At 55.4% G+C, this 20,844-nt stretch overlaps 1 protein-coding gene across 2 annotated transcripts in view; it reads left to right on the top strand.

Moving 5' to 3' along the window:
• Nucleotides 1–1,326: 1,326 nt before the first annotated feature.
• The window catches only part of LOC121152279 (bone morphogenetic protein 8B), a 23,410-nt gene continuing 3,892 nt past the window's right edge, over nucleotides 1,327–20,844 (top strand). For both annotated transcript variants that reach the window (XM_040974276.1, XM_040974275.1), the window contains exons 1-3: nucleotides 1,327–1,657; nucleotides 14,248–14,437; nucleotides 14,847–14,995. In XM_040974276.1, the coding sequence (XP_040830210.1) occupies nucleotides 1,327–1,657; nucleotides 14,248–14,437; nucleotides 14,847–14,995 (670 nt within the window). The remainder of the gene's footprint in view (nucleotides 1,658–14,247; nucleotides 14,438–14,846; nucleotides 14,996–20,844) is intronic.

Below are 20,844 nucleotides of genomic sequence, written 5' to 3'. Positions count from 1 at the left end.
AGCTCGCTGTCCCCTGATGTAGCGATGCCCCTCAATCCCATCCCTTCCCCTCCCTGCCGGCAGTGCTTCCCGGGGCTAACCTCTCCCGCCTCCCAGACCAGGTCCTTCCAGCCTCTGCAGCGCAGCCTGGGGCCGGCTTCCGCAGCAAGAGGATCAACGCGGGGAGAAAGCTCCCAAGGCAGAGCAGGTGTACTGGCGGCGCGGAGGCAGTTGAGGCGTCTCTGTGAGGATCCTTCTCCTGTGAGCCACGAGAGCCCGTGGTATCCTAAAGAGGCGCAAAAGGGACTCCAGGTGCTCTGGCGTAACCCCGCGGCTCCTTGGCCTTACGGGAAGAGGAAGGCGCGTCCAGCCCCGGGGCCGAAAGGCGCTCAGCGTGAGACTGCAGGGCCGGGCCTCTCCGAGGCGCTTCTCCAGAGCAAGGGGAACCAGGTGGGCGCGCGGGGAGGAGTCCCTGAGAAGGTGCAGGTGTAGGAGGAGCCCGCAACAGCTCACCAGGGAGGCAGGCGGCGGGGTTGGCGTGTCTCGCACACGCGCCGGTGTGGTTCGGCGTAGGAATGTAAGCGTCCCACCTTTGGGGACCGCACCGCCGGCGGATCTGGGGAGACCGAGGCCTCTGCGACCAGAGGCGAGTGCCTGTGCGTAGAGCAGGACGCCGGCCGGGCCAGATCGTCCGGCTGGAGCGCAGGCACCCGCCTTCCCGGGTGGAGCCGCAGCCCTGAGGTCTCCCGGTCCGAGTTCCCACGCGGCGCCGGATGGCGTGGACAGGGCTATGTGCGGGACAGCGGGGGATGGAGAGTCCCAGGACGGCCCTGACGACGCTGGCGTCTGGACTGAGGACACCTGGCTCTGCCTGTGTCGCACTTTGGAGTCGCCACCACTCAGAACACCAGGCGCCACTCGCAACTTGCAGGGCGTGGGTTCGGAGCTTTGACCCCACCTCCGCGGCCCCATTGGCCCGACCGGGCAGGGGCGCGGCCAGGGTGGTGCCCACGGCTGGGTCCAGCTGAAGCGGCTCCGTCCGCGGCTCTGGATCGTCTAGGAGCTGTCGAGCGGTCCCGGCCCACTGAGCAGATCTGGCTCTAGGGTACTGGTAGCTACAGCAGACCAGGACGGATTAGTTGGTGGTCCTCCGTCGCGGAAGTAGCTCTCGCCCCGAGGCGGCAGCGGCCGCATCCACACAGTCCCAAGCCGAGACAGGTGCCGCGGGGGCACCGCGCCCCCCGAGTCCCGCCTGCCGTAGAGCCTGGTCCGCCGCTCGCCGTCGGGGCATCCCGGGTCCAGCCGCGGAGCCGATGCACGCCCGCTGAGCGCCCAGCCCGGCCCGCCATGGCCGCGCTCCCCGGGCCGCTCTGGCTCCTGGGCCTGGCACTGTGCACCCTGGGCGGCGGCCCCGGCCCGCGCCCCCCGCCCGGCTGTCCCCAGCGGCGTCTGGGAGCGCGCGAGCGCCGCGACATGCAGCGCGAGATCCTGGCGGTGCTCGGGCTGCCCGGGCGGCCCCGGCCCCGCGCACCACCCGCCGCCTCCCGGCTGCCCGCGTCGGCGCCGCTCTTCATGCTGGACCTGTATCGTGCCATGGCCCGCGACGACGACGAAGACGCCGGGCCCCCTGAGCGACGCCTGGGCCGCGCGGACCTGGTCATGAGTTTCGTCAACATGGGTGAGTGCGGGCCCCGCGGTGACAGAGCAGACGCGGCTGAGTGTGCAGGTGCCCGCTACCGCCCCGGGACCCTTCCTGGAGTGAAGGCCAGGGCCCCTAGCGGGGATCCGCAGGTGACACAGACTCCTAGGCAGGGGACTGAGGGTCTGGGGGCGGGAGGAGGGTCGTGGAAGGGCTCCTTGAGGTGCAGAGGGGACTGGGGACTCCCTGGACTGCATCCACCCAGACACCAGGAGGAAGGATTCAGCCGTGAGACCCACCTGGGCTGCACCAGGAAGACAGGCTGGTCCTGGGATGACGGCTGAGTAAACAGGCTGGGATGCTGGCGCTGCGATAAGGCAAGAGGAGCAGAGGGACAAAGGTCAGGGTGAAGCTGTGGTCACATCCTGGAGGTGACCAGTTGGCCCGCGCCCTGAGCTGCCCCAGGCTCTCCCCCTACAGAACCCTGAGCCTGGGGATGGGGTGCAAGCTCAGGGCTCAGGGAAAGAAGCCGTGAGTGCTCCGTGTGGGTCAGCAGCTGAGGTCTTGTTCTCCTGGGCCCCAGCACCCTGGTCCTGGCCTGTGGGGGGGGGGGTCCAGGCTGGGCATGACCACTAGGGCAGCCTGGACCCTCCTCCCAGGCGCAGCCCAGTCTTTGCTCTCTGCAGACATTTCCCGCCACTCCTCAGAGCCTTTGCTCCCCAAATGCTCGATCTGTCCTTTCTTCTTTAATCTGGAGTCCCAAGCACTTCCTGCACTCCCCACCCTCCTCATCCCTTCTGTGGCTGCACAGGGCAAACAGCAGGGGGCCTGGGGTCCCATGGACCATAGTCAGCCTGGGTGGTGTAGGGGTGGGACAGAGAGCAGGGAAGGAACTCTTGTCTTGGCTACCAGCCTCCCCACCCCGCTGCACTGTGTGGAATCTTCCCGGGACCCTGTTAGCAGCTCAGTCCTCACACCACCCAGCTGAGGCTTGGGGAGGTGGCAGCCCCCCACCCCGCCCCGGAATGGCACAGGCTCCATGTGGCTGAGCTGGGACAGCCCAGGTCATCCAGCTGCACACCTGGTCCTTCCTCAGGTGATGCCAGGCTTGCAGCGTGGGTGGAGGCAGCTCTCTGAGGGGTTTGAGCAGAGGAACTCCATGAATGAAGCTGCAGTGCAAGTCTCCAGCTGTTTGTTTCCTGCACTTAGGGCCGCTGCTGCCCCAGGTCTGAGCTATGATGGGCTGAGGAGACCCAGTGTCAGGCCTAGGAGGTGGTCAGAGGGCTATGGATGCCACCTTCCTGGGTAGAGATGGGGAGGCGGTGGGTGGATCTGGGAGTGCATCTCGGAGGGGGCGCAGGAAGAGCTGTGGATGGAGCTGCCCAGCAGAGTGTGAGTCAGGCCCAGGCCACGTCCTGCTTCCCTGGGGTCTCCTGGCCTGGGCGCTCCCTGGGGGGAGCTGCTGCTGTGACCTGGGCACGGCCCTCCCCTGCTGTGTGCTCAGGCTCCCTGAGCCTTGGGTCCCCCAAGATCTGACCTGAGGCCGTTACCTGGCCGGCTGATAGAGAGGAGGAGCAGGAAGCCAGCCTCTCACTCCATCCCCTTGGAGGGCGAGCCTAGGCCTACTGGCTTCTGGCTGCATCCCTCCCAGCTCTGCCCAGCCTATCTGTGGATGGGAAGGGATGTGTGCATTCTTGGCCACACATGGAACCCAGAATCAGTCTAAAACCCAACCCAAGGTGTTCCTACTGCTTTTTAGGGTAAAAATCTGGCCTTAGACCATTCATGGATTTTGTATTCCTCATTCAGTCCAAGCCTCATTTGCCGGTCTCATTCCATGCAGGGTGACCTCCGTGTCCGATCCCCATTCCCAGCTTCTTCCCCTGCCATCCGTGTGTGCGTCATCAGGATCTGGGACCCTGCAGGCTCCCAGCAGAGCTGTGTCCAGGGAGGCCGGGCTGCAGGCGGGCAGCAGGACCTTCCCACTGGGCCGCGCTCCTGCCGCCAGCAGCACAAGGCACCTGCGGAGGCAGGGTGGGTCTGTGCTGGGTAGGACTGCGGCTGCATGGAGGCTCACATGCACACACGGGCCTCCCACGCTCTCGGAGGCCCAGGCCCCAGCAGCCCCTTGAGGTCTAATAGCAGCGTCCTTGCTGTGGCATCCACGCCCACACCCAGGCTCCCACGCCTGCTGCCTCCAGCTCCACCTCTGCTATCGGGCCCCATCTGGCTCCTGTGTCTGCCTGGCCCCTGCTCGCTGAGCCTGGGGCATCTCACAGCTCTCCCGCCGCTGTGGGTGGGGTGTCTGTGAGGAGCGGGAGGTGGGATTGACAGCGCCTGGCTCTGCCTGGGTGGCTGTGCACTCCAGGTGGAGAACCTGACTTCTCTGGGTCAAGACATAGCAAAAGGTCCCGGTACTCATCTAAGTCTCCCTATAGCCAGAGGAGGCAAGACTGGGTTCCACCGGGAATTCCTACATGCCCCGCCCCCTCTGGTGTTTCTTTCCCGTGCTGTCTGCAGTGCTAGCGTTGGCCAAGCTAGCGGCTCAGCAGGAGATGCCTTCTCAACACAGTCCCCTACCCCCGACCCGGGGCCCAGCCTCACAGGCCTGCCCAGCGCCTGCTGAGCGAGGGGAGGGAGACTGTTTCTGCCCTTTATTCCTGCATCTCTGTCCACCCTATGACAGTCAGGCAGGTGCACAGGTTCCCAGCTGAGAAACCAAGGCACAAACAGCACGGGCAGATGGAACTCAGGACCACAGTGGCCTGCCTGCCTCATCCTGTCCTTTCCTGATTCACACTCACTTATTCTCCTGGGCTCTGGCGGCCAAGGACAGGGACATGGAGGCTGTCCCAGTTGGGAGATGCAGGGATGCTTGTGAATTAAGGACCTGGCTGTGACCTTGAAGGATAATGCTTGGCGTCTCTGGCCCCAGGTTACTTCTCCCAGTTCTCCCTAGGGGACGTTTCCATTTTTCCCATTCATTCTGTCAGCAGATGGTGCTGCGTGCCAGGCACAGTTCTGTTTGCCTTAGTTATATCCGTGATTGGATACAGGCCCTGCCTGCGGGGAGCTGAGCTTCTGGTGGGAGACACAAATACAGAATACACAGTCAGGCTGCTGACGGGGACCCTGAGCCCATGGTGGGAGTGGCATGTGCTGGACTGTGCCAGGGCGGCCCAGGCTCAGGGCCGCATCCTCCTCTGCCACCTTCTCAGGCCATGACCTGGGCTTTCCAGCACCCCTCTCCCAGCCTTAGTTTACCCCCCTGTCAAATGCAGGAACTCTTCTTCCAGGGCTGTCAGGGGCATAGGCGGTCACACCTGCTGATGACTGCATGCCCAGAACTGCCTTGTCCGTCCACTTGCATTTCACACTCACTGTTTTTACAAAAGAGAGTGAGCTCAGAGAAAGTAGGTGATTTTCCCAAGGCCACATGGCAGATGACCACCTCCTCTGGTCCTCCCCTTCCCAGCAGTTGCCTCTTCGCACAGGCTGAGGCTGCCCCATTGCTGGTTGCATTCAGTGCTGGCAACTTGAACTGTACTGAATATGAATATGTGGTGGATACGGAGGCTCACTGTGAGAATCCATCTTTGAGGATTTATAGAGCATATGTCTATCCCTTGTGGAAAATTCAGATTGAGAATGGGAGTTTGGTACAGTGGCTAAAATGAAACTTGGCATGCCCAGGCTATGCCTAAATTGGATCATTGGTTACTCACATTCAATCTAGCATTCTTGCTAATGTGCACCTGAGAGGCAGCAGGTAACTGGCTTAAATACTTGGGTTCCTGCCTCCCATGTGGGAGACCTGGATGGAGCTGCTGACTCCTGGCTTGGCCTGGCACAAGCTTAGCTCTTTGCTGCTTGGATGACCATTTAGCAGAGGTGAAGCTGGGTCCCTTCTCTCCGAAGACCTGTGTGAGCACCAGGATGGTATGGCTTATGGATCCCCGATGACTGACTGACCCTTCCCATCTCTTCAGTGTCTTCTTGCCTGCTTTTGGGCCTAGCTCACAGAGGAGGAAGTTTTCTGGCAAAGTATGGTTTCTGGTCCCAGGGCCTGGGTATCCAGATCAACTGGAGTGGATATGGAAACCAAACTGCAGCAGCCACAAGGAGGGCTGGTTCTGGAATGGGCGGCTGTACTTGACCACTCTGGTATGGGGCATGTCAGATTTCTATTCTGGCTCTATCCCTTGAGAACTATCAGATAGTGAGTTAGAGGCTTTAAGTCTCTGCATCTTAACATCCTCCCTTTTAAAGCCTGTATGCTGGCTGTAGTTGTTAAGACGCAGTGAGTTGAGCTGCTGCCTGGGGTGCTGAAATCCCCTACTGGAATACCTGGGGTCCAGTCCTGCCTCTACCTCTAGTATAGCTTCCTGCAGATGCATACACTTTCAGGCAATAGATGATGGCCCAAGAACCTGGTTCCCTTTCACCACTCCCTGGGTAGTTTCTGGCTCCTGCCTTTGGCAAACCTTGTCGTGGCTTTTCCTATTTAGGATCCTGTGTGTGTCTCTTCTAGCTAGAACAGAATTCAAGCCTTTCTCTTCCACCCTCCAAACTGCCATTCCAAGTTTTGTCTTCCATCTCAAATGAGCCACGTGGTGGCCCCTTGACATGTTCCCCATCTGACATGGCCATTGACAAGCAGAAAAGAATTCAGACTTTGGAGTACAGGCTTGTCCAGCCTTGAATCCCATCTTGGGTGCTTCTAGGAGTGGCTTTGTGTCCATTAGGCAAGTCCCCTGATCTTTTTTTTTTGTTTTAGATTTATTTATTTTTATTGGAAAGGCAGATATAGAGAGGAAGATCTTCCATCTGATGATTCACTCCCCAAGTGACCACAACAGCTGGCGCTGAGCTGATCTGAAGCCAGGAGCCCAGAGTCTCTTCTGGTCTCTCATGTGGGTGCAGGGTCCCAAGACTTTGGGCCATCCTTGATTGCTTTCCCAGGCCACAGGCAGAGAGCTGGATGGGAGGCAGGGCTGCTGGGATTAAAACCTGCGCACATATGGGATCCTGGAGTGTTCAAGACGAGAACTTTAGCCACTAGGCCACCGTGCTGGGCCAAGCCCCCTGATCTTTCGTACTATTAGATCTTTAGTAAGTCAGATCAGCCTCAGGGCCCCCAGGAATCCCAGTACCCCCCACCTCCAGCATCAAACCAGTTCTGGTCTGTGTGACAGTATAATATGACAAGACAGTATAATATGACAAGACAGGGTTAGACATGAAAGGAGGTGGCCTCCATCTCTCTTAGGTTACTCTTTCTAGGGGAAGTGAGGAGGTGGATAGTCCTCTGAGGAGGCCCCTGAGGTGAGGAGCCAAACTCTGCCAACAATAGCAACATGTGGGAGCTTTCAAGTGGACTGTGAATCCTATCCCGTCTTCAGACATGCATAGTTTCCCTGGGATCTCACCAGAGATCGTGACCTAGCCCTTCCCAACTAAGAGCCTGAATTCCTGATCTTAAGAGACAACATGAAATACACATATTCTTAGATATAATTTTTAAAAAGATTTATTTATTTATTCAGTTATTTGAAAGGTAGAGTTATAGTGGGGAGAGGGAGAGAGAACTTCCAGCTCTGATTCACTTCCCAAATGGCTGCAGTGGCTAGGGCTGGGCCGAGCTGAAGCCAGGAGCCAAGAGTTTCATCTGGGTCTCCTAACTGGATGGTAAAGGATCAAACACTCAGGTCATCTTTAGTACATTAGCAAGAACCTGGATCAGGAGTGGGGTCTCAAACTGGCGTCCATATAGGGTTCCAGCATAGCAGGCAGGGGCTTAACTTGCCACAGCAGCATAATGGTGACATCAATATGTGGTGATGGTTTTTTGAGGGGAGGGGTAGGATTATTTTCTTGCCTGAAAGGCAGAGTGACAGAAAGAAAGAAGGAAAGAAAGAAAGAGAGAGAGAGAGAGAGAGAGAGAGAGAGAGAGAGAGAGAGAGAGAAAGAAAGAAAGAAAGAAAGAAAGAAAGAAAGAAAGAAAGAAAGAAAGAAAGAAAGAAAGAAAGAAAGAAAGAAAGAAAGAAAGAAAGAAAGGTAGGTCTTCCATCTGCTGGTTCTCAGATAAATGCAACAGTGTGCCTGGATGAGACTGCAGCCAGGAACCTGGAATTCCATCCAGATCTCCCATATGGATGGTAGTGGCTCAAGCACATGAGCCATCTTCTGTTGTTTTCTCAGGTGGATTAGAGGGGGCTGGATTAGAGATGAAGCAGGGTCCGGCATGGTGGCCTAGTGGCTAAAGTCCTCACTTAGCATGTGCCAGGATCCCATATGGGTGCCAGTTCATTACCTGGCAGCCCTGCTTCCCGTCTGGCTTCTTGCCTGTGGCCTGGAAAGGCTGTTGAGGATGGCTCAAAGCCTTGGGACACTGCGCCTGTGTGGGAGACCTGAAAGAGGCTCCTGGCTCCTGGCTTTGGATCAGCTCAGCTCCGGCTGTTTTGGTCACTTTAGGAGTAAACTGGTGGATGGATCTTCCTCTCTCTCTTCTCTCTGTGTATCTGACTTTGCAAAAAAAAAAAAAAATATATATATATATATATATATAATAAATCTTTAAAAGAAAAAAGAAATGAAGTAGCAGAGACTTGAAGTGACACTCAAATGTGAAATACCAGTACTGCAAGCAGAGGCTCATTTGGCTGTGTCACAATATCTGCCCCTTGTTTGTTGCTTTAAGCTGCTTGGGGTAATTTGTTACGCAGCAGGAGAGAATGAATCCAGTTGGCAGGCATGAAGAGCAATGGCATCTCTGTGGTCCTTGGCACACAGTCCACAGCCTGGAGACTGGAAGTGCCCGTCATTTCCCGCCTCTGGGCCTTAACCTGTCAGGACCCCTCAACTGCTCTGCGGGACACTGTCGACTAGCTCACTGTGCCTTCCTTGTGCCTATCAGGAGTCTAATCATTTAACCCTCTTTCTCCTCCTCCTGAAAGCAGGACCACATGTGACTCTTTGTGGCAACCTACCCCTGTGTAGCAAGTGCCAGGGGTAGGTGCCCAAGGCGAAGGAGAGAGGAGAGCAGAAGGTGGCAGGGGAGCCCCAAGAGAGGGAGGGGCTGAAGGAGCCTGGGGCTGGTCTTCATCTTTGTGGAAACTGCAGGTGAATGGTGGGTGTGGCTTCTCCCTGTGCCCTATCCAGAATTTCTCAGGGGCCTGCCCGGAGGAGGGGGCATCAGCAGCATGCCCAGAGCAGCTGTTGACAGGGGGTACCTGCCAATAGCTGCAGCATCTCCACCTGCTGAATCCCTGGACCACTGAGATGGTACTGGCATCAAGTCAGGGATATCACGTTGGGAGCCCTGATCTGACCCACAACCCCTGGAGAAACCTTGCCCCTCTGAGCCTCAGTTTCTCCATCAGAGCTGCACCAAAGCTTTTTGAGCTCTGACCAGAGAGACCGGGAGATAAGCCCATGAGCTCCTCTCACTCCCAATGGGTACTCCTCCAGGGGTGGGAGGTCCAGGGTAGGAAGGGGCACTGACCCATCTCCTCATCAGAGCCTCTTACCCACAGATGAGAGGGTGTGAGGGTGACCATGACCACACCTTTTGGGAAAATTCCCACAGCTGGAGGTAGATATTGCTTCCCTTTTGCCCGCAACTCCTGGGACCTATTTTTGTCTCTGGCAGGCTTGATGTGGTGGCCCGTTCAGGCGCTTCCTTTTAATCTGGGGTCTACAGCCAGTGGAGGCTTGGGCGGGTAATTGTGAGTGCAGAGCTGTTTATGGAAACAGCCCTGAGCAAAGTCAGGAATGGGACCAGTGGGGAAGAGCCCTGGCGGCAGCCCCAGCCCTCTCCCTGCAGCTCCAGCGTTTCTGGGTGGCTAAAACCCTTCAGGACACAGGGTCTGTGGCCATGGTGCAGAGCAACCCCCCCACCCCCAGCCTTGGTCATCAGCAGGAGCAGCCCAGCAGGCCCAGTTCCCTGGAGGGCACCCCTCCACCCTCTGGGGCTAGTCCAGAACTCAGAGATGAGTGTAGGCCCCCAACAGCCACTCTGAGTTTTTCAAATCTTGCCTTTTGGTCAGAAACAAGCCAGATTTAGATCAGCGGGCAAGTCTAAATGTTGTGTAGGATACAAAAATAGCTGAAAGCTTTGTTGGTGTTGGGTTGTTGTGGGCCAGGCCTGGCCTGGAAGCAGCAGGTGCGGGGATCCAGATGTGGACAGCGCTGCATCCAGGGAGGCCACCACCTGCCCACAGTGGGTCTTTCCCGGAAGTGTGGGATCTGGTGGTTGTTTCATCAGAGGCTGGAGGAGGAGGTCGGGGCTTCTTGTCCACACGCATTGGTGATTCATGATGTTTATTTTCCACGGAGCCACATTAAGGCAGTTCGGGAAATAAATCCATTTGCTACTTCCGCAGAAGTTGGTTCAGAGTTTGAGCATTTGGGCTACTTTTTATAATCTTGTGGAAAATAAACATGCAGAGGTGCTGATGGAATGGGTTAGGACCATAATCTCAAAGACATAGTCTTGAATCCCATCTTGGGGAACACTGAAATTCTGAAAGTCAAAAGACTAAAATCTCAAAAGATCAACAGTCCCAAAAAGGTAATTATAGTAAAAATTAAAGTTTTTAAGAAGACATTTATTTACATTTTACAAAGAGGATATTTAAAAAGATATTTATTGTAAACTCAGTTTTACAAAGAAAGAGAGAGGAAGAGGCAAATCTTTCATCTGCTGGCTCGTTCCCTAGAGAGCTGCAATGGCTAAGGCAGGCTGGAGCCAGGAGCCTCATCCAAGTCTGCCATGTGGGTGACAGGAACCCCAACACTTGGACCTTCCTCCACTGCAATTCCCAGGCACATTAACAGAAAGACTGATGGGAACTGGAGCAGTTAGTACACAAACCAGCACCTACATGGGAAACTGGCTTTACAGGTGACTTTACATGCTGTACCATGATGTTGGGTCCCAAAGTTTGTTTTTCTAGTTTTTTCTTTGTTTGTTTGATTTTAAGAAACATACAAAGCAGGCTAACACAATGGCTCCATTGGTTAATCATTTCCCTTCAAACACCATTTGCTGCTGGTTCTAATCCCAGAGGCTTTACTTTCCATCCAGCTCCCTGCTTGTGGCCTGGGGAAGCAGTAGAGGATTGCCCAAGACCCTGGAACCCTGCAGCCATAGAGACCCAGAAGCCGCTCTGGCTGCTGGCTCCAGATAGCTCAGTTCTGGCAATCGATAGCTTCTTGGGGAGTGAATGGATGGATGGAAGATCTTTCTGTCTCTCCTTCTCTTTATAAATCTGATCTGCCTTTCCAATAAAAATAAATAAGTCCTCCAAGAAACATATAGAAACATACAAAGCCATACTACAGTACACAGTAAAACAGGCCTCTTTACACAATAGTAGCGTATGTCTGTTGCAAGCATTAGCAGTCACACAGATGTCTCGTGTTGCTGTGCTCATGGAGAAATAGGTCAGACAGGAAGTGCGAGTCAGCGTGCTTGGTAATTGTGTGATTCCTGCTTGTGACTGGTCCTGTGAGATCCTGTCTGACCTCAAGTCTTTTGATAGCTCCGCAGGTCAACAGATCCCTGCCATATACCTGCATGCCAAAGGACACCCTTAATTTATTAAGAAAGTTTTAGTGTTTTTCTGTACACACCCATGGCTTATGCACAAAGTCAAGGTTGTGATAATGTACCTCTACACAGTCACATTTGCAAACAATTCAAAAGATAAAACATTCTAAGGATCTTTACTCAATTTATACCTCTAGTATTGAAAACGATGGAAAGATAAAATACATAGTATAGAAAATTGGAAAAACTAACTTAGTTTGAAAGAAAATTTGCTACATGAAAATGGGTATTGCAGGACTAAATTAGGGACCATGGTCCAGCAGGAATCCATAGGAACTGACTGGGCTCCTTGATTATTACCTGAAAAAATGTTTAAAGATTTATTTATTTTTATTGGAAAGGCAAATTTACAGAGAGAAGGACAAAGATCTTCTCTCCACTGCTTCACTCCTGTAGTGGCCCCAACAGCTGGAGCTGAGCAATTTGAAGCCAGAAACCAGAAGCCAGGAGCTTCTTCCAGGTCTCCCATGCAGGGTGCAGGGTTCCAAGGCTTTGGGCCATCCTCAGCTGCTTTCCCAGGCCACAGGCAGGGAGCTGGATGGGAAGTGGAGCAGCCGGGTCACAAACCGGCAGCCATATGGGATCCTGGCACGATTGCATCGGACTCATTAACTGAATCTTAAGAGTCTTGCATCAAGATACTTTGCTGCTGTTCTCGTATTTTTTGTAGGGTGTGGCTCTCCTTGGAGCATGCATTCATATTCTTTGTCTAAGTGGCAATGCTCTTTGGAAATTCTGCTGCAATTCGGTATCTACCAATATGTGTATTCCTTGGTCAACTATCTTCTGTGCCACGATCAGAAAGCCATCCTGCACTCATGTGCAGACAACGAATTTGATCCAACAGCAACATGTACCACGCACATAATTATCTTCTCACCTGTCAGTGATCTCACTGCTTCTTCAGGCAAATTGGCCTCTGATTCATTGAAGACTCCATCAACTGGAAGGAACGCCCACATAAGTGGTGCAGAGTGAAGCTGACATGTTCTTCATCATTCCCACATTATATCCCTTCCCCAAAGTTGACTTTCTTTGAACAAAGACGTCCTATCTGGGAACGGTGATTTTTGCGATTTGGAATTTCAGGGTTTCCACATTTAGGATTCTGAAATTTTCAGGATTCTGATTTGGGGAATTTTAGTCTTTTGAGATTTTGATCCTCGAGGTTCTCATCAATACCTCTGTGGAGTGCCATCTGCTCCCTGTGCCCAAGGAGTGTGTCTGGGGATGGTTGTAGCACCAGGTAGATTCACCTGTGATCTGGTGGGGTAGTGACAGCTTCCTGCACAGGTGTGTGAGTGTGGGTGTGTCCGATTCTTTCTGTGCCCTTTTCAAAAGCCATAGTGAGCAACATATGGAAAGCTCCCGCAATGCTCCGTATCTTTCCATGTAATCCCACAGTTTCACTGTTAGCCTGTATCTTCCACCTGAGCAGAGATTTCGTCTGTCTTTTTCACTCCTGAGTTCTTAGTGCCCAGAACAGTGTCATACATAAAGAACTTGATTAATTGGTTTCTAAATTGGACGGAGGAAAGCTTGAGTAAATAAGAAAAGAAAATTCAGTCTTGTTCTGACCTTGAAGTAAAACATCCTGAGGTGCTGTGGGACAATGTACCTGGTCACCTTGGGGCCAGCCATCCGCTGTAGCCCAGACATGCCTGTCCCCTTCCCTGCCCTGCCCCGCACAGCTGTGTGTGCCTGTGCGTCCCTGGCCCGGGTCCCTACCACAAGGACAGGAAGTGGTCCCCACATCCGCCCAGGGCTGCACAGCCTAGTGCTTTTTAAAACCGTGCCTTGTGGTCCCTGAGTCTAACAGCCAGGGAGGGCAGGTTTAAAAAGACATACAAACTGGTCATTAAAATCTCAGCGTGGGGTTTGAGGGAAGGCCCAGGGTGGCTCCCACCTCTGCTTTCCGGAAACACAGATTTCAGAGTTTGAGAGGTATGGAGGCAAAAATGAGGCCTCTTGAATCCCCTGGCTGGGCAGCTGGGGAAGCGTGGGAAGGACCCCACCACCACAGGCTCTGCCTGGACTGCTGGACCAGTCTCCACCCTGGGCCCCCACGCCACCCTACCTGCAGCCTGTCCTGGACCCCTATCTGCATAGAGTCTTCCCATCCGCCCCCAGCTCCTCTCCAGTCCGGCAAGTGCTTCCTGTTGCCCCAGAACCCCATTCCCCTTCCCCGGCGGGGGTACAGCCCCTCTTCCAATGGTGCAGTCCAGCCCCATCTCCTACTGACCCTGGCCCCTGCTGTACCCAATACCTTAATCTGTGGCCACCTCTGGCACCCCCAAACTGGAGCACAGAGCCCCTCTGCCTGGAGCAACTCTTGCCCCTCCCCAACATCTGGGGTTCTACCCATTGTCCTTCAAGGCCAGCTTAGGTGTTCTGGGCTCCCCGGAACCTGCTAAGACCTACAGGCTACAGGGACTCTGGACATTCCTGCCCTTGAAGGAACTTTCCAGAAGCCTGTTATCTCCTCCCTGTTTCACCTACCTTTCCCATACCTTTCTTCCCCTTGTTCCCAGAATGCACTTGGGGCCTTAGCCCTCCCCACCCCCCACCCCCCAGCCCTAGGCTCTTCCACTCTCCGCCTTCCCTCTGCAGTGTCCTCTCTGGATGCTGAGGCCAAGTCCCATCATTTTGAGCAGCTGGCTCAGCTGTTTGCTTGGATCCCTGTCCCCCTGAGATGTGGGCAGCCATATCCCTGCTCCTCAGGGTCCCCCAAGGGCTGTGACCTCAGGGCCATCATCCACCTCCCCTTCAGCCTGGGCACTCCAGAGGAGGGTCTGTCCCTGTTCCATATGTGGCCCAGGGCCCGCAGGGGATCAAGGGAGGACAGGAGTGCTGCTTGGGGTTTGGGTCTGTTGAACACCTCCTCTTTACACTGCTTCGTGGAACCCCATCTACACCCCTGAGCAAGCCACTTGCAGAGGAAGAATTCCACCCCACCCCAGCCCCAGAAGCCCAGACCATCCAGCCGAGGGTGACCCCCACTCTGTGTGTCTTTCAGTGGAGCGCGACCACGTCCTGGGCCCCCAGGAGCCCGGCTGGAAGGAGCTGTTCTTTGACCTGACTCAGATCCCAGCAGGAGAGGCAGTGACGGCTGCTGAGCTCCGCATCTACAAGGAGCCCAGCACCCTGCTGGCCAACAGGACCCTCCTCGTCAGCACCTTCCAGGTGGTCCAGGAGCACGCCAACAGGTACCTCCCCAGAGCCAGCCCCGTGTTCTCAGACTCAACGTCATGGCGCAGGAGCTGAGCTGTGACCTGTCCAGTTGGGTTGGGCACAGGAGTGGTATTTCCCAGAGGAGGAGGGGGAGCTTCCTGGGAGAATGAACAGAAGGGTCAGGCAGGTGTGGGGCTCCAGGCCTCAGCCAACTTCGAGTCCCTGTCCTTCCAGCCTAGCTGTGGGGCCTGAGATGGGTGACCAAGCCTGTGTCCTCAAGAGTCCAGGTGCTGAACCAGCACCGTGGTTGCTGTTGGGAGCCAAGGCACAGATGGGCCCAGCTCCAACTCAGGCAGGGCAGGTGCTCCGTGACGTCCCCAGGCAGGCACTAGATGCACAGTGGCAGCTGGTGGCCCATGGTTAATTGTTCTTTCGTGTCCACAGGGAGTCTGACTTGTTCTTTTTGGATCTTCAGACGCTCCAGGCTGGGAAGGAGGGCTGGCTGGTGCTGGACGTCACAGCGGCCAGTGACCGCTGGCTGCTGAACCGTCACAAGGACCTGGGACTCCGCCTCTATGTGGAGACGGAGGATGGTGAGGCTCAGGGGCTGGGGGTTGGGCTGCTCAGAGGCTGAACCCACAGGACCTTCTGGGAGCAGAGGCATTGGCCACGCTGGTCCCAGGCAGCTTCCTCAGCTGATCCCTCGGGGAATGCCAGTAAGGCAGAGTGTGATCCTGGATAGAAGCCCTTGCCTGGACCGGAACCCTTCCCTCCTGACAGGAGGATCTGGTGCTACAAATAGGTCCAGGGGCCCTGTGTTTCAACCCACTCTGCCTCAGTTTCCTCATCTGCAGATGACAAGTCACTCACCTACTGGCCCACAGGAGCTGTTGGCTGAGTCCCCTTCATCCCAGGCGGTGAGGATGGAGCCTCTGAAGGTGGACCCATGAGGGTCCCAGACGAGGGGTGTGGAGGGGCCGAGTGGACAGGGCAGGGGGCTGGAGGAGGGGAGTGAGAGTGGCAAAGTCACTGAGTGCGGGCAGAGCATGCGGGATGTTTGGTGTTTGGCCTTGGCTTCTTGAGCTGTAGTAACCACAGGCTGGCACTGCCTTGGTTTCTACAGGAGCCTGCCGAGCTTCGCCACTCTAAGGAGCCAGGGACCTGCTTCCTGGGAGCACAGTGTAGTTGGGCTGCAGAAAGCTGGCGAGTAGCAGCTCAGCTGTCAGTGCAGCGACGCCAACGCTGGGGCCCTGGATGGGAGGTGATGAGAAGGGCGCTTCCTCAAGGCCTCAGCCCCAGTGCAACCATCAGAAGTCAAAGGCTGGACTGCCACCCAAAGTCTGGGTCTTGGTTACAAATCAGAATGGCAGGGACAAAGATTGAAACCAAGGAGAGAGATTTTAATTCAGCCATGGATGAGGATGGTGGCAGACTGTGGGTGTCAAGAACTAGTGCCAGCTCAGTGAGGTTGTTTGGGGCCGTTCAGAAGCCTGAGAGGGAGGCTGGACTGCTGAAGTATGACTAATGGCATGTCAGGGGGAAGAAGGGACTGACGCTGGGTACAAAGCTGACGTCAAGGAGTCTCAGAATCCTACACGCTTCCTGGATGAACGTGCCTGATGGCTCAACTCCAGCAGGAAGAGTGGAGTCTTAGGGGTTCTGAACAACCGAGCCACTGCAGAAAGTCATTTGTCTGAGATGGGACAGAGGAGAGGGATTGGGCTAGGGGAGTCCCATGTTCCAAGTGAAAAGGATGGTCCACAGCCCACGCTCACTGTGCCCTTGTCACTTCCCTCCCTCTCTACATTTTGTTATGATGGATCCTGTCCTCTTGTCATATTGATCCAGGAGGGCTCAACTGGCTTTCCCAAGGCCAAGATCAGCTTCTGGACTCCATAGCAAACATGATTTGTTTCAATAAGCAGTCACACTCCATAGCTAGCTTGAGTTCATTATAATACAAGCAGGAAAAGAAAGATGCATTCATACAATCACAATCACTCACCTCCCACAGAGGGCCAGGAAGTTGCTGACAGCTACCTGTGGCATGGTGGCTTGGGCAGATCCTGATGTGGAGGGAGGGCCTTAAGGGAACCGTGCAGATCTGAACACCTTGTGGCATTTAGAGAACACAACATAGGCTCCTGAGCTGTGACAAATGTGCCCCAGGAATGCGAAATGACGACTTTTCCCCAGGGACCTTAGGGCAGAGTGTGTGGGAACTGCCCAAGTGATCTAACATTCCTGAAAACCTGGACGTAGTGACACTAAGACTTTCCTGGAGAGGTGCTGGGAATTCAGAATCACCTGCCCTGAGTAGGAAGCACAGAGCGTGATGGGCAGGAGCAAGGTCAGGTGCCAGCAGCCATGGAGCAGGAGGAAGGGGCAGGATGAGGGCTGCCACATCTAGGTGGGGGTGTCCGGATGCTCATGATGAGGTGGTGGGGAAGTCACAGAAGATGCCTGCATAAACCCCAGGCAGGGCTCTTAGTCAGGGTTGTTTGTGGTCTGCGTGGAAGAAAAGGAGAAGAAGGCTGGGATGAGGCAGGTAGTCTGTCTCTTGGCTGGGGTGATACTGAACTCTTCCCTGGCCCTTATGTGATTGCCAGGCCCAGGGATGGCAAGGAGGGGGCAGCCAAAGGACGAGGAGTGAGCTTCCAGGTGAGGGCAGAGACCTGGAGAGCAAGGTGACCCTGGCCCAAAAGAGGAAAGAGTTTCCAGAAGCCAGTGGGTCGTCCATTCGCAGCTATGAGGGCTGAAGGCAGGGACAGAGTAACGAGCAGAGGAGTAGGGCACACTGCAGTTAAGGTGAGGGGCTGGGGGCTGGGGACAGAGTCTGAGCAGAAGCTGGAGGGAGCCAGGCAGTGGGGATAGCTCCTTCCTGAGCCTTGCTGGTGAAGGTGGGCTGAGACATACCGGGGGTCCGGTCAGGGCCTTCTCAGGTCAGAGATGGCCTGTGTTCCCAACACTGGCAAAATCCTGGGCAAATCTGAGGGCAGGATGTGGAGGATGGGGTCAGGCCAGACCATTCAGGAGCAGGGGCCCTTCGCATGGCTCTGTGGAACCATGAGTGCCACTGGCATGATGGAGTGACTTGGAGCTTCTCCTGGGTGCAGTGGGGCAAGCACTCGTGCCCCCAGCTGCCAATGGGACCAAACAAGGGCAGGAGCCTGGCACCTAGGGAGTGCCTGTGAGCAATGGCTGTTCCTTCTCGGTGTCCCAAGCCTGTGTGCTCAACCTGGGTGGTCGCAGAACAGCTCTGTCTTTGCAGTTCTGTCCTGTGTGGGCTATATGCATTCAGTTCTCCAGAACAGAGCTGTCTGGTAGAGCCCCCAGCCCAGGCCAGGACAGATTGTGGGAACAGCTCCCTTTCTGTCTAGGCCAGGACTGTTCTGGGTTCAGTGCCAACTGCCCAGCACCAAGCAGGGCCTGGGGCAGCTGCCATGTACCCTCCCTGGTCTGACGCAGTGGCAGGAACCAGTGGTGGCAGGGTGTGCCTGCAGCCTGGCCGACCATGGTGCGACAGGGGCTCCTGGAATCACATGGTGCCTGGCACTTAGGGCCCATGCTGGTTGGGGGCTGCTTGGCTGCCAGACCCTGTCCTTGTGCCTGCTTCTTCATGGACCCCAATGAGATGGTGAGTTATATCTCCAATTGGGGTTTAGTACTGGTCAGGGGCTTCGGGCTCTGCAGGATCATTGAGGCGCTGCTGCACATATGCGTCAGGGACCTGCGGGTGATTAGCAGCAACTTGGGTGTGAATGACTTCGGCCTGGGCCTGCTCCTGGCCACTAGGCAGATCTGGTGCATCATGTGCCTGAACCTGAGTGAGAACGTGATGTGCAAGCGCCAGGAACTGGAGGGCAAGCTGGAGGTGGAGCTCACCCAGCTTGCTGCAGGGCACTCTGGATTTTGTTTCTCTTTGGCTCCCAGTCCCTGGCACATCGCTGGTCTTGGTGTCCCAAGGCAGCCCTGACAGGGAGCAGGGACTGAGTGTCAGGGCCACCTCCCTCTGAGAAGGGCTCCTGAGTCTCCTTGGGTATGGCTGAGGCTACCGGCCTGGCAGGAGCAGTTCCATAGACCCAGCAAATGGGTCAATGGGGAATTTGCCCTAAACCCAGATGGCCTGTGGGCCCTTCCTTCCACTGGGAAACACCTGAGGGCTTTCTCACAACTGAAAAACCATGTATGTGTGTGTGTGTTTGGGGGGTGTAGCTGAATGTGTGTATGTGAATGTGTGTGTGATTGCATGTGTATATTTGAGTGTGTGTCAGGTAGGTGTATGTATGGGGAGATGATGTGCATGTGTGTGCAATCTGTGTGTGAACAATTATGTAGAAATGTGTGAATGTGTGTCAGAGTGGTGTGGACATATGAAGTGTGTATGAGGTATGTGTGAATGTCAGAGTGTGCAGCTATGATCCAGTTGGCCGGGCAGCAGCCCCCTCAGGCAGATCCTGGAAGGGAGGGACGGTGGGGAGAGACAGCGCTCCATGAAGGGACAGCCAGGAGGGTGGGCAGCTGACCAGGGACCCTGGCCAGGAGGGGTGGAACGTCCCTGAGTAGACAGTACCTTCTCGAGCCTGGAGGTCAGGAGTCCATAGCGAGGGTCAGGCTGGGGTTTCAAGGCACAGAGGAAGAGAGAGAGGGGACTGCCAGGAGAGCAGAGAGCAGGCCCCGACAGGTTCCTCCTGCTCAGCCAGACACAGCTGCCTGGCCCCACGGAATAGTGGCTCTGACGATTCTGTCAAGCTCCCCTGGACTTGCAGTGCTCCCTAAAGGGTGCCAGCTTCCAGGCTAGGCTGGCTCCGTGGAGCTCAGCATTGGTTTGTTATCCAGTGGGTTAAATGTGAGCACTCTGCACCGAGGGGGCCCTTGGAGGGAGACAGCCGTGGAAAGCCAAACAAGGATAGGGGACACCTGGAGGACGGGACCTTCTCAAGGCAATGCAGCAGCAGCCATCCCCTGGGTCAGCCAGGCTGTGGGGTTGCTTCAGGCACTCGGTTGTCTGCTGCCCCACTCTTTCCTTGTCTGTTCCTCTGCCTTCTCATGGCTCTATAGCTTCCCCATACCCTTGACCTGGCTGATCCCTGCTCTCCCAGTGGCTGCTCTATAGCAAAGTCAGCTCCTGCAGGGCACAACGCCCTGTCTGGGCAGCTCTTGTCCACAGCCCTGAGTGGGGCCTCTCACAGTCTAGTGCATGACTGTGGCAGGTGATGTCATAGGTCAAAGGTCACATTCAAGTGGTCAGTGGACTTGGTCTGAGTCATGGTGCTTAAGGACTGACCATGAGTGGGACAGCAGGTGGGGCAGATGATGTTCATGACCTGTGGTGGATAAGGGAGAATGACATTAGCTTTGTCAGTGGAATGACTTTCTATGTATACACTTGTGCTCATATGCATGTGTGTGCATCATCATGCTGATAGCACAGAGATGAAGCAGGTGCTCGTGTCAACTGACCGGGAGCCAGGAACTTTATCTGATTCTCCCACATGGGTTCAGGTGACCAAGCACTTAGTATATCTGCTACCACTTTCCCAGGTACCTTGGCAGGGAGCTGGATTGAAAATGGAGCAACCAAAACCCATATGGGCACTATATATGGTGCTTAACCCCCCCATTAAAGAAAAGATTTATTTATTTATTGGAAAGTCAGATATACAGAGAGGAGGAGAGACAGAGAGGAAGATCTTCCATCTGATGATTCACTCCCCAAGTGAGCACAACGGCCGATGTTATGCTGCACCAATCCGAAGCCAGGATCCAGGAACTTCTTCCAGGTCTCCCACATGGGTGCAGAGTCCCAAGGCTTTGGGCCGTCCTCGACTGCTTTCCAGGGCCACAAGCAGGGAGCTGGATGGGAAGTGGAGCTGCCAGGATTAGAACCAGCACCCATATGGAATCCCGGCACGTTCAAGATGAGGACTTTTAGCCGCTAGGCCACGCCGCCGGGCCCAGTGCTTAAGCTCTTGTACCATAGCATTGGTTCCTGTCTCTTTAAGCTATAACATGATGCAAGAATCACACTTCTGGTGTGCAGTGTAAGCAGTTTGCGCACAGGCGCAGCACAGAAGCTCTGTTGGGTTGTGACTGAGCAGGAGTGAATGCCTCAGGACATGAGGGTGCACCTGTCACAGGGACTCGCTCACAGGGGTGCTGATGGTGCAGATCAGACAGCGGGGACAAAGACGAACAAACAGCTTTGCTGTGCTGACCTCTGCCTAGGCTTCAGAGCGAGCTCGTGGGAGCAGCCCAGGAGAATGGAGGGCAGCACGTGGGGCCGTGGGGCAATGGAACAGCCCAGGAGACTGAAGGGCAGCGTGTGGGAGCGGCGGGGAGTTTTGGGTTGGAGCTTTTTTTATGACTTCTCTGAGTTCTGCAACTGCTCCCACAGCAAAGGAGAAAACGGGCATTGGCACCCAGTCAGGGCAGGCGGGTG

Source organism: Ochotona curzoniae, unplaced genomic scaffold, assembly GCF_017591425.1.
Source record: "Ochotona curzoniae isolate NIBS_2020 unplaced genomic scaffold, NIBS_Ocur_1.0 contig_2404, whole genome shotgun sequence".
Taxonomy (NCBI): domain Eukaryota; kingdom Metazoa; phylum Chordata; class Mammalia; order Lagomorpha; family Ochotonidae; genus Ochotona; species Ochotona curzoniae.
This window is presented reverse-complemented; position numbering and strand designations above follow the sequence as displayed.